Raw genomic sequence first — 12,474 nt, forward strand, 5'->3', positions numbered from 1 at the left:
ATAGTCCCCAGGGCTGGGGCTGGCAGTCAGTGCACTCCTGGCCCCACTCCCAAGCCCAAGCTCTTCATGGATAGAGACTGTGCTGGCATCCCACGGAGCAGCCTCTGTCCATGGCAAGCCTGGGCCCACTGTGACAAAGGCTGTTCTGCAGCAGCCTCCCCAACCCCCTCCATGCTGCTGCCTCTGATAGAGGCAGCAGCGGGAGGAGACAGGTGGCTCCCCTCCTCTCATTGGCACCTGCATGCCCCTGCTCACTGCCTTTGTGGGAGGCAGTGGGAAGAGGCAAGAGGGTAGGTGGCTCCACGAAGCTGGCACTTAAGGAGAACTGGCTTAAAAGCTGGCTCACCATGTGTTTTGGCTCCCGCCTCCCCCAACCCCATGCTGCTGCTTCTGATACAAAGGCAACAGCGTGGGGAGGAGCAAGGGGCTTCTGTGAGCCCATATACATGGGGAGCTGGCTTCCCACGCATACCAGCTCCTGGCTTCCCATGCGTACATGCTCCCGGCTTCCCATGCGTACCAGCTCCCCACCAGAGACAGCAAGGGTCGGGGCCTTGCGTGTACTCAATAAGATTAACCGATAAGCCCAAGCTTATTGGTTACTAAGATATTTGACTACACTATGACATCTCTAGCTGTGGCAATAGGCTTTTCCCGACATGAACACATTGCTAATAAAGAAACAGTCAGAATTCCTAACTTTAGATACAGAAATGAGATATGCATACAAACAAATAATCCTATTCGGTAGATTACAACCTTTCCTATGACATCTCTCCTGAAGTGTCTTGCATAAAGAATATTCCAGTTATTTCATATGTATGGAATACCCAATCAGAATGATCTTGACACAAGAGCTCTGATTTAGCTGTACATTTAGTATGTCTTCTGGGAGTGAAACTTACAGTTCAGTGAAAGGAGATGACATTTTCTTTGAGGTTTTCATGTGAGATAAGCCCATAGTTCATTATTAGACATGCAGCTGTGATCTGGTAGATGGAGAGTGAGGAGTCCTAGATTCTGTTTCCAACTCTTATTGGTGTTACAACCTTGGGTAAATTGCCATGATTATCCTGTTTGTAAAACGGGGATGGATCTACTGTTTTACTTCCCTTTGTAAAGAGCTTTGAGAGCCACAAATGAAAAGCATTATGTAAGTACAAATTATATCATGTGAACTATTCCTATGGCCTATTATAACTGACCCAGGAGAGAACTACGGGTTAATAATTATGAAGTTGTTTGACTTTCTGCCTTGCTTATAACTTGGAAATGTCCAATAGACAATATTGATCTCATTGGAATATGCCACAGCTGTTTGAAGTGATCAGCGAATTTCTGAGCCTGATGTACATTCCATTACCAGCTCTGGCCTGGAAGTTCTTTTTCATTTGGTAATATTAAATTGCCCAAAGCACTGATGGGGTGTGGCCCAAATCTCAGACAGCAGAGAAGAGCTGGGAGAAAGCAGGGCACTGTTATGAAACTGACTGGTAAATTGGAATCCTGCTGTAAGCACCTATGGGGTGTAGAAAGAGGCATTTATCCTTAACAGATTACTGCATCTCTTGGAAGCTGTGTTGCAGGTATGACTTAATTGTTGGAACTACATAATCTCTCAATAATAAATACATAGAAGGCTTAATGCCTTCCATCAGGAAGGGAAGCTCCCAGCCAAGCAACTTCTAACCAGGTCACAGATGAGCCCCTCCCTCTGTGTCATTTTTATTAATCACTTGAAAAATATGTTAAGTAACAATTAAAACAGCTTGTCAGGCCAGTTAAGAGGAGGTAGCAGTGTGGACCTGAACACCAACACTGCTTTGGTTTCAATTCAGTCAAATGCCAGTCAAATTCATTGACCTGGTGATAATCATCTTCTCAACTAAACGTGTAGTATGATGTTTCTCCATGTGCAAACCTCTCTGCATGCCCTGCTGAATAAGTAAGCCATGCCATTCACCAGTTAGAAGCTCATGGTCCAAAGATGTACCGTCACAGCAAAAACACTTTTGACTCCTCTTTTAGCACTCTTCATTTGTATTCTGTTAGACCCCACGAGGCATAAGGGATTGGTCAGCAAAGGCTTTCCTTGCTGACCAATTCGCGTATTGACTGTTGAGTTGTGCCGACGATCAGCTGAGCCGGCACAACGTGGCAGCCATTTTTTATTTTAACGAAGCAGAGGATATTTAAATCCCCGCTTCATTGACTATGTCGGTATGTCTAATTTACATGCCTCTGCCGGCAGAGGCATGTAGTCTAGACATATCCTAATTGACTGCGGAGGTGTTAACAGACCACTCTGCCTTGAGTAGTCTCTTACAATGTGTCGTAACAGCTTATGTTAAACCTGGAAGTGAAGGCCTTGTCTATGCTGGCAAGTTAAAAGCACAGTAACTCCTGAGGTGTCCATACTGACAAGGCACTTAGTGTGCACTAACTCCACAGTTGCTGCACTCTAGGTAAACCAGCTTGGCAAGAGGCATTGAGCTTGCTGCGATAAGGTACGGCGCTGTGGTGCCAGTGTGGATGCCCTGTATACTATAGCACTGTGACAGGCCTCCTGTATCTGTCCCACAATGCCTGTTCTCACTTCTCTGGTCATCAGTTTGAACCTATTGGCCTTCCATAGACCAAACCTTAGACCCGCCCTTTGCATTCCTTTTGGAATTTTGAAAGTCCTCTTCCTGTTTGCTCAGCGATGCATGGAGTGCTCTAAGCGCAGCTTTCCAGGTGACTATGCCTGCTCCACACACCAGGAGATCCCCTACTTGGTGTCATGCCAAGGTGCTGGACCTCATCAGCTTTTGGGGAGAGGAGGCTGTCTAGTCACAGCTGTGCAGCAGCTGTAGGAATTATGATACCTATGGGCAGATATGTGTGCATGACAGAAAGGGACTCTGATGGGGATGCATTGCAATGCTGGGTCAAAGTGAAGGTGCTGCAAAACATCTACCACAAAGCATGGGAGGCAAACCACTGCTTTTGTGCTGCACCCCACGACTTGCTGGTTCTACCAAGAGCTGGATGACCTATTTGAAGGTGACCCCACCTCTGCTACGAAGACCCCAGTGGATACTTCAAGACCTCAGGAGGGGCCATCCCAGAGTGGATGAGGCCAGGAGGAGGAAATGGTAGACAAAGATGCTGAGTGGGAGGGGGATCTGGAGCTAGAGGATGGGTCAGGATCCACCGACGCATGCAGTCAGGAACTGTTTTCTGCCCTAAAAGGAGACTACTAACCAGTTGCAGCAGTCAGAGGTTAGGAAGGCACAAACAGCAGAGAATGTGTCTAGTAAGTGGCTTTGATTTTTAGAAGTGCTGGAGCAAGTTGCCAAGTGGAGGTGAGCTCATCATATAGTCCCATTAAAATGGCTTTGTTCCTCCAAAATTCTGCAGCCATTGTTTGTCATCCAAGACTTGCTCGACAATGTGATCCCACCATTCAGTGCTTGTTTTGTGAGCCCAAAAGTGGCGTTCCACTGTGGTCACCACCTCAGTGAATGCCACAAGAAATCTTGTCTCAAGTACAAGGCATGAACTCCTCATCGTCACTTTGAAGCTTCAGGGATAACTCGACTGCCATTTGTGACATGTTAGTGACACCTATCAACATTTTCTTCAGCAATTCAGTGTCCATTCCCACAGGGCTGAGGAGACAAAGCGTGCAACACAAAAGCCATTGAAAGATGTTGTCAAAAGCAGACAATAGCACAAGTTGCTGGGATATGCAGCAGTTCCCAACGGGGCATTGGGACAGGACCCAGGATGCCTCATGGCCTCAGTGGCAGAAGAAGAAGAGGTGCTCTGTGGGATAGCTGCCCAGAGTGAACTACTCTAAATGTCACTGCAAGCAAGTGTGGTCATGCTACTGCACTGGCAGCTGACACTGTAGACACACGAGCGGTTTCACTGCTGTGCTGTTAGCAGCACTGTAGCCGACAGTGCTTTACATCTGCCATTGTAGACAAAGCCTACAAGGAGTTCTGTGTGGCTCAAAAGCTTGCCTCTTTCACCAAGAGACGTTGGTCCAATAAAAGAAATAATTGGAGGGTCATGAGGGATGTATGAATACCTTTTATAGGGCCAACGTCTCTTGGTAAAAGACAAGTTTTTGAGCCACACACCGCTTTTTTTCAGAGCATCATACATCTCCTGGGACAGACATGACTATGACATTGGATTAGGGGCTTCATTCTTGCTAAGTGGACTGGAGCCCCATGTAGCAGAGGGCTAGTTCATTAATTAGCCCTTCGACTCTAGGAAGAGCAGTGTCTTGTTTCATGTCATGAATGGAAATCTATTTTGGGGAAAGTATATAACTTTTTTTATTAGAACAAGTGAGTTGACTTTGTTTCCTACTGGAGTAAGTGAGGTGGGTAAAGCCCCAACTGTTCTGCAATTGTTATGTGCAAGTTACAGAGTGTGGTTGCTAGTGTCTATACCCATCTGATTTCACATCTCCCCTGGAAAGGCTTTCTTCTCATTTAATTTGGGAGCCTTTTTAGCACCTGTCACACAAGCTAACTCAGACTTCCCTCCCTGTGTGAATTTCCCTACTGAATAGTAGTTGTGTGACTGAGTTACAAAGTGAAACCATCTGTATGCATCTCCCTGCAGAGTTAACGAGCTCTACGTAGACGACCCAGACAAAGACAGTGGAGGTAAAATAGAAGTAAATCTGAACATCAGCTTACCGAACCTGCATTGTGAATGTAAGTGTCTCTGACCAGGCCTAGATTTCTTGCAGTATTTCTCAAGGCTCTGAGATGACTCATTTAATGTGAGAGCTGAGAGCAATCCCCATGCTGTATTTTGATTAAATGTTGCTTTTTTCTCTTTGGGAAGAAATAAAAACTCTACCTTGTCCAGTGTATTGTTCCTCCCTCTCTGAATAGTATGAGTGTACAGAGAAGCAGCAGAGGAAAACTTTTCTTAGTGTTCTCATCTCTGTATGGAATCAGTTATGCCCACATATGCACACATCATTGGCCCATATTTACACAATCCATGTGTGGGTGGGAGGTCAGATTTCTGCAATGTAATACCCTACCACTTCCCATTCTGAGGTTATCTTTTTCTTGCACCCTTATCTAGCAATGGATCGTGAGCCTGTTCTCCTTCAGTTCTGACTAGTGACCCATTTCTCTTAGTGACATCTGACTAACTCTGGTTCCTTCTTTCATAGTCTGTTATTTTATGTCTGGAAATAAGAAACCTCTTGAGTTCTATCAGCTCTTTGAGCCAGATGTCACATTTGGCCTTTAGCAAATCACTTAACTTCTCTGCCTCACTTTCTCACCCTGAAAAATGGGAATGAAGCCTACCTCCCACGGGTGCAATGTCTGAATTAATATTCAGAAAACACTTGAAAGCTGAAAAGCTCTTCGGTGATCATTCCATACCGCTGATGAACAGCGATGACATTGATTACTTGAACGATTTTGCCAAATACCAAGAAAACGTTGCTTGTGCCCCACAAGGAATTGTGCATACCGGTTCCTATTGGTAACTTTTGCTATGTTTCTTTCCCTTTTTTCTTATCCCAACTGGGTAGTGGTTGGACTGGACATTCAGGATGAAATGGGAAGGCACGAAGTTGGTCATATTGACAACTCAATGAAAATATCTCTCAATAATGGCGATGGCTGCAGGTTTGAGGGCCACTTCAGTATCAACAAGGTGAGTGTGAATGACATCTGTTGTGGGTGTATGGTGGTTCAAGAGTAGCAGTCAACCCCATATGCAAGTGCACGTGAAAGCCCCACTCTGAATGGCTCTGCACTTATTGTGGTTTCAAATCAGGACATGAGCTTAGCTCCCGGATGCTGCAGCACAGTACAGGTTGAACCTCCCAAACCTGGGAGACTCTGGTCCAGCATCATCCGTTGTCTGGCATGGATGTTGCTGGACCTAGGAGCCAGCTGAGAGAACACAGGGTCCTGGCTGGGCCAGCAATGGCTAGGCAAGGGAACCCCGGCATCAGTGGGGCCAGGCAATATCAGGGACCTTCCCCCCTGCCGGGGAACCCCAGTGTCAGTGAGGCCAATTGACAGCTGGGGAACCCTGGGAACCCCTTGGCAGCAGCGGGGCTGGGATGGCCAGGCAGCCCTGACAGGGAAACCCTCGGCGGTGGGGCCAGGCAGCAGCTGGGGAGTTGCAGCCCCAGCTGGGAAACCCCCAGTTTTGGTGGGGACAGGCGGTCAGAGAGCCCCTGGCAGTGGCCGGGGAACCCTCGGGAGCCCTCGGTGGCAGTGGGGCCAGCAGCAGCCGGACAGCCTGGACCTGGGAAATCCCAAGGTAGCGGGGTTGGCGGCAGCTAGAACAACATGCCAGGTATTAAGTCTTGATTAGTAGAAAATTGCCCTATGTTGTGACCCAAGAGCTCCTTTCATTAAAACAGGCTCTCATATCCTCGGCCGGGTTGGGCAAGATCGTCTCGCGGGCTAGATCCGGGACCCTCAGGCACACACCTGCCACTGTTTTAAATGCTGTTGTAAATACAGGGCTGCTCAGTGTGCCTCTCTGCTCTGGAGGTGAGGGAGGCTTTGTGTGATCTCCAATCCTCAGCTCCTATTGGCCAGACACAGCCAGCCAACAGGAGCTGAGAGATTGACCTGGGTGACAGGGGCAGCATAAGCATAAGCCTCTCCCCTCTCCTGGAGCTGAGAGCCACATGGAAGGAGCACCTGCATTTTCAAGCGGTCTGGGGCTGCAGCAGGCAGGGAGCCCAGCCTGCCTTTGGGGTGCTATTGGGCTGCTGGCCGGGAGATGCTTAGGTAAGCACCTCTCGGCCAAAGTGTGCCTCTGGCACCCCCACCCCTCACACACCCCAACTCCCTCCCCAAGGTCACCATCCAAACCCTCTGCACGCCGCTGCCTCGGGTCACCATTCCCTCCCAGATCTTGTACATCCTCCTACACCCTTCCCCCAAGCCAGAATCCTCTCCTGCCACCCATACCCTCTCCCTAACCCTACACCCCAATCCCCTGACCCAGGTCAAAACCCTTTCCTTCACCCAAACTCCATCTCAGACCTCACACTGTCTTGCACCCAAATCCCTTACCCCGTGCGCCCTTCTGCACCCAACCTCCATCCCAGACCCTTCCTCTCCTCCGCAGAAAAGTGCGGCCCTTGACCACTTTCCAAAATCTTGGAGTGGCCCCCCCACCAAAAGTTATTGCCAATGCAACCTCACTGCTGTGTTTGTCCTCCGTAATCACAGCCTCTCCAGTACATAAGAACATAAGAACGGCCGTACTGGGTCAGACCAAAGGTCAATCTAGCCCAGTAGCCTGTCTGCCAACAGTGGCCAGCACCAGGTGCCCCAGAGAGGGTGGACCAAAGACAATGATCAAGCGATTTGTCTTCTGCCATCCTTCTCCAGCCTCTGACAAAGAGAGGCCAGGAACACCAATTCTATCCCCTGGCTAATAGCCCTTTATGGACCTAACCTCCATGAAATTATCTAGCTTCTCTTTAAACTCTGTTATAGTCCTAGCCTTCACAGCCTCCTCTGGCAAGGAGTTCCATAGGTTGACTACACGCTGTGTGAAGAAGAACTTTCTTTTATTAGTTTTAAACCTGCTCCCCATTAATTTCATTTGGTGTCCTCTAGTTCTTCTATTATGGGAACTAATAAATAACTTTTCTTTATCGGCCCTCTCCACATCACTCGTGATTTTATATACCTCTATCACATCCCCCCTCAGTTTCCTCTTTTCTAAACTGAAGAGTCCCAGTCGCTTTAACCGCTCCTCATATGGGACCCATTCCAAACCCCTAATCATTTTAGTTGCCCTTTTCTGAACCCTTTCCAAGGCCAAAATATCTTTTTTGAGGTGAGGAGACCTCTCCTCTCTCCTATTCCAAGAATTGCAGAACAATTAGAATGTTCCCCACTGGGGCATGGCAGCTTGACAGAAAAGGCTCTGCGTTTAAAGGGGTGGAATGAACATGTGCGCATGCACACACGTAAGTGTTGTGTAGAAATGGAGCTCTGGCATGCTCTGAGGGAATGAATACACAGGCTTAGGGAGGTTCCTCTCTGGCATGGGTGTGTTCAGAATTGGATACTCTTGCTATGTAATGCTGCAGATGACTAAATGGGGTGGGAGATTTGGAGGGTGTGGCACACTGGCAGCTTTATTCACGCCTTGTAATGTACCACAGAGGCAGCCAAACCCTGCTTCCTTCTCCCCTCCCAAACCATGTTAAATCACATCTAAAAATAACAGGCAGAGCCCCTTACTTATGTTATGGCATGAATATGATTAGCAACTAACTTATTCCTTGAAGCATAGTGTTTTTTCATCTCTACCCCATTGAGAAGCTAGTGAGAGTGATGACTGACTAGCTACTAAACTGGGATTAGGGCTCAGTGCAGTTTCATCTTTTTGTTCTGAAAGTCTGAGAGCTCTCAGGTTTTTTTGAGTAATATGTCACTCCTGGGATGAGGATAGGGGGTGTCATTAGCAGCAAGGTTCAAAACCCAGGGGCTTTGGCTCTAAAAGCATAAACCTCTATTGCTTGAACTAGGGATGTAAGCAGCTAGTCTGCTATCCGATATGCATAAGCTTATTAGATAGTTGACTAGTCCCTCAACTAGTTGTTTCCCCAGGGTGGGAGCAGGAGCTGGTGCTGAGGGGAGCCAGCTTGAAAGCCAGTTCCCTCCAGCACTGTGTCCGTGGGGGCAGGGGAAGCAAGGTGGATAGTGGGGACCAGGAATGAGCCAGGAATCAGCTGATTCCCAGCTCGCACCCAGTCCGAGAACGTTGCCGGCTCTTAATACATTTAAAAGGCAGAGCCCCACTCCCCTGCTTATCGACTAGTCGATTAAACTAAATTTAACATCCCTAGCCTGAACTAAAAGATCCCAGTTTGTTAGCAGAAAAGCTCTATGGAGTTATGAACGTCTGTGGCCCAGGGGACAAGGCACACTGTGTAAACATGCATTAATTTGTATTATGGTAGGGTCTAGAGGCCACAGTTGGAGATTTAGGTCCCATTCTGCTAGATACTGTACACACACATTTTTGGGTGGGTGGGTGAGTGTCTGTCTGAGTCCATTTGTTCATGAACTCCTCCTAAACAGTAAGAGCTAGAGCCATCAAATTTGGTAGGCAGCTTCCTCTTCTCCTAACTTAAAGCAAGGTCAGGGGTTGAATGTGCCAAGGCAACTGAAAGCCCCAGGAAAAGGACAGCTTCCATAACATGCAAAGGGAGAGGCTGCTATTCCAAGGGATATGATATGAGAGTGGCCACTGGAGGTAGTGAGCCCACAGTGGAGAGAGATCCTGCACAGTGTCCAGTGGGGGCAGCCATACCACCAAAGGAGTGGTCAGCAAGCCTGGGGCTTCACCGTCTTGCCTGCCAGCACTCCAGTAAGTAGCCCCCCTTCTCCAAACCTTTTCCCCTCTCCCGGCCCTTGGCTGCAACACTGGAGGATAGGAGAGACCAGGCCCCTGGGGAGTGGTCTTGAGGGGGTGCCCTGGCAGGGTGGAGGCGGGTAGAGAATAGGCCCTGCGTGGTCTGGGGAGGTGGCCTGGAAGGCGGGGAAAGAACAGGTGCCGGGGACAGTGGCCTGGGAGGGTCAGGGGAAGAACAGGCCCCAGAAGCAGTGGCGCAGCCTCCTGCAACCCCATCCCCACCTCACATCCACAAGGCCCTGCACTGAAGGATCCAGGCAATTCCAGGTAAGTCTGCTCTGAAGTCATAATCTTATAGTCACAGGTTCTTATCCTGCAAACAGCTACACCTCTGTGATCTCTATGTATGTGTTAGTCCTGTTGACTTCAGTGAGACTGCATGTGTGTGTGTGTAGTTAAGCACATGCTTAACAGTTTGCTCTGTTGAAGTCTATATGTGTGATAGCGTATGGCAAGACAACAGGTGGGTACAACAAATGAATGGGAGAGAGTGCAGAAAGTAGCAGTGAAATGAGTCTGCTTGTAACACATATTGTGTGCCTGTGTTCCTGATGGTGCCCAAGTGTTCATACCTTCATTTGCATTAAACTTGCTCTGATTTAAACCTGTGGTTCTCAAACTGTTGTATTGGGGACCCCTTTCACAAAGTGGGCTCGTCTACACTGGCCCCTTTTCCGGAAGGGGCATGTTAATTTCAACTATCGTAGTAGGGAAATCCGCGGGGGATTTAAATATCCCCCGCGGCATTTAAATAAAAATGTCCGCCGCTTTTTTCCGGCTTTTAGAAAAGCCGGAAAAGAGCGTCTACACTGGCCCCGATCCTCCGGAAAAAGCACCCTTTTCCGGAGGCTCTTATTCCTACTTTGAAGTAGGAATAAGAGCCTCCGGAAAAGGGTGCTTTTTCCGGAGGATCGGGGCCAGTGTAGACGCTCTTTTCCGGCTTTTCTAAAAGCCGGAAAAAAGCGGCGGACATTTTTATTTAAATGCCGCGGGGGATATTTAAATCCCCCGCGGATTTCCCTACTACGATAGTTGAAATTAACATGCCCCTTCCGGAAAAGGGGCCAGTGTAGACGTAGCCAGTCTGTTAGCAAAACAAGTGCAACCCTCCCTTTATTAATTAAAAATATTTTTTTTATATGTACACTATTATAAATGTTGGAAGTGAAGCTGGGTTTGGAGGTGGAGGCTGACAGCTCATTATCTCCACCGAACCCCCAAGAGGTAATGACTCCCAGTTTGAGAACCCCTTATCTAAGCTAACCACCATGTGGCCTTCCCTACCTCCCAGTTCCTTATATGCCAGTCTCCACTGTTGCAGAATCTATTCAGATCATTACTATAATGACTCCAGTGGTGTAATAAACCACCCACTACTGTCCTACAATGCATCAGTTGTTGCTAAGTGTTGCCAACCACATTACTCAAGATCCTTTTGTTCTGAGACCAAATCATTTGCACTGAGCTGTCAAGGAAGATTTACATGGCCCTTCCAGAGCAGCGGTTGCATTGATTTTGAAATACTTCATGGTGCAGTTCTGGTAATCGCATCCTAAAGTGTCTTTGAATTCCAGAATGATCCAAGAAGAAACTGCATCAGAGCAGTCTGCTTTACACTGTCATGGCAACTGAAGCTTAGGTGAAATCTGGGTATGCAGAAGTCTGTTTCCCTAAATTAACAAAATAATCTTGTTCTTGAAGGGGACACTGTCTGGATTGGAAGCTGAAAATCTAACCAGTTTGTATGTATGGGAAGCTTCTAACTCTTTTAAATATCTACATCTGCTTCCTTCTATTCTAAACCTTTTTGAACAGAACATTGCACATGAGTAACACCAGAAGAAAACAGGACTTTTCCAGGCAGCTGAACAATAATGGGCACACACATAAGTATGAGTTTGGGGGGAAAAAATTAAGACAATTATTTTTTACCTTTGGCAGTCCTGAATCTTCATTTTGATGAGGGATGGAAAGGTGTGTCTTAAGTCTTGAAATCTGGAAATGTTGGTCTGTTTTGTTGAAAACGTCTAACATGCTTGTGCAATGTTATATCAGGGCACTGGGCTCTTGTATTTTGGGATTTATGCCAATCTCCCCTCTCTTTGCAGCATTGCCTCACTGGCCAGGTGCATTATGGGCTTTCAAACTTTCTTGGAAACATCAAGTATTGGCCACTGCTAGACTACATGGGTCTATGGTTTTATCCTTATAGTCCTATTTTATGTTGTGATACTTAATAATGCCCAAGGAAATAAAATAGAGTCATGTGTTTCTTTTGTTTTTGTTCTTGAATGATTGTGTGACTGTAGGTTCCAGGTAACTTTCATGTGTCAACACACAGTGCCACTGCGCAGCCTCAGAATCCTGACATGACGCACATCATTCACAAACTTTCATTTGGGGACAAGTTACAGGTGAGTCTTCCCTCCAGACCATCTTGCTGTCTACAGCGGCAGAGGAACCAGTCTTATTTGTACTAAATTGTAGAGTGTTTTACAGAAGAGCTGTGTGTGGTGTGGGAGGGCAGGGAGCAGCTGTGTTCCCATTGACAGTATAGAACTTTAAGTGTCTGTGGCTGTGTTTCATCTAGAGATCTCACAGTGCTATTGACTAGGCGGGTAGGTAACCCTATCCTTGCTATATAGATGGTGACTGGAAATGGAAGCACAGAAAGGTTGTGATGTCACTGGCATCACTAGGATTAGAACCTAGGAATCTTGCCTCCAGGTTCCCTGCTACAGCACTTGGCAAGTTGCTTTGAATATGCATTTTGTACATGCATTTTGTAGTGGCTTTGTGGAAGTTAGGCATGTACATCAAGGGCCTACAATATCACAGAAGTGATTGATGGTTGAGCACATATAGTACTGCAACAAATTCTATTATAGCCTCTTTCCTTCCATTATGCTTCTAAGGGAGATCAAAGGTTTAAAAGGGAGACCTCTAGCAACTTCCCCTTTCTCACAGGGCAAATTGAGCTTTTGCTGAAAGCTACCAGCCTGCAGCTGGAAGAGAAGGTGAATATATACATTTGCCCGATGG

The 12,474-nt window shown here is 47.3% G+C and overlaps 1 protein-coding gene across 3 annotated transcripts in view; it reads left to right on the forward strand.

Annotated features, from left to right (window-relative positions):
- ERGIC1 (endoplasmic reticulum-golgi intermediate compartment 1) overlaps positions 1-12,474 on the forward strand; it is a 107,048-nt gene that overhangs the window by 69,585 nt on the left and 24,989 nt on the right. For all 3 annotated transcript variants that reach the window (XM_075900263.1, XM_075900262.1, XM_075900264.1), the window contains exons 4-6: positions 4,624-4,718; positions 5,561-5,685; positions 11,742-11,846. In XM_075900263.1, the coding sequence (XP_075756378.1) occupies positions 4,624-4,718; positions 5,561-5,685; positions 11,742-11,846 (325 nt within the window). The remainder of the gene's footprint in view (positions 1-4,623; positions 4,719-5,560; positions 5,686-11,741; positions 11,847-12,474) is intronic.

The sequence above is a fragment of the Pelodiscus sinensis genome, chromosome 17, assembly GCF_049634645.1.
Source record: "Pelodiscus sinensis isolate JC-2024 chromosome 17, ASM4963464v1, whole genome shotgun sequence".
NCBI lineage: Eukaryota > Metazoa > Chordata > Testudines > Trionychidae > Pelodiscus > Pelodiscus sinensis.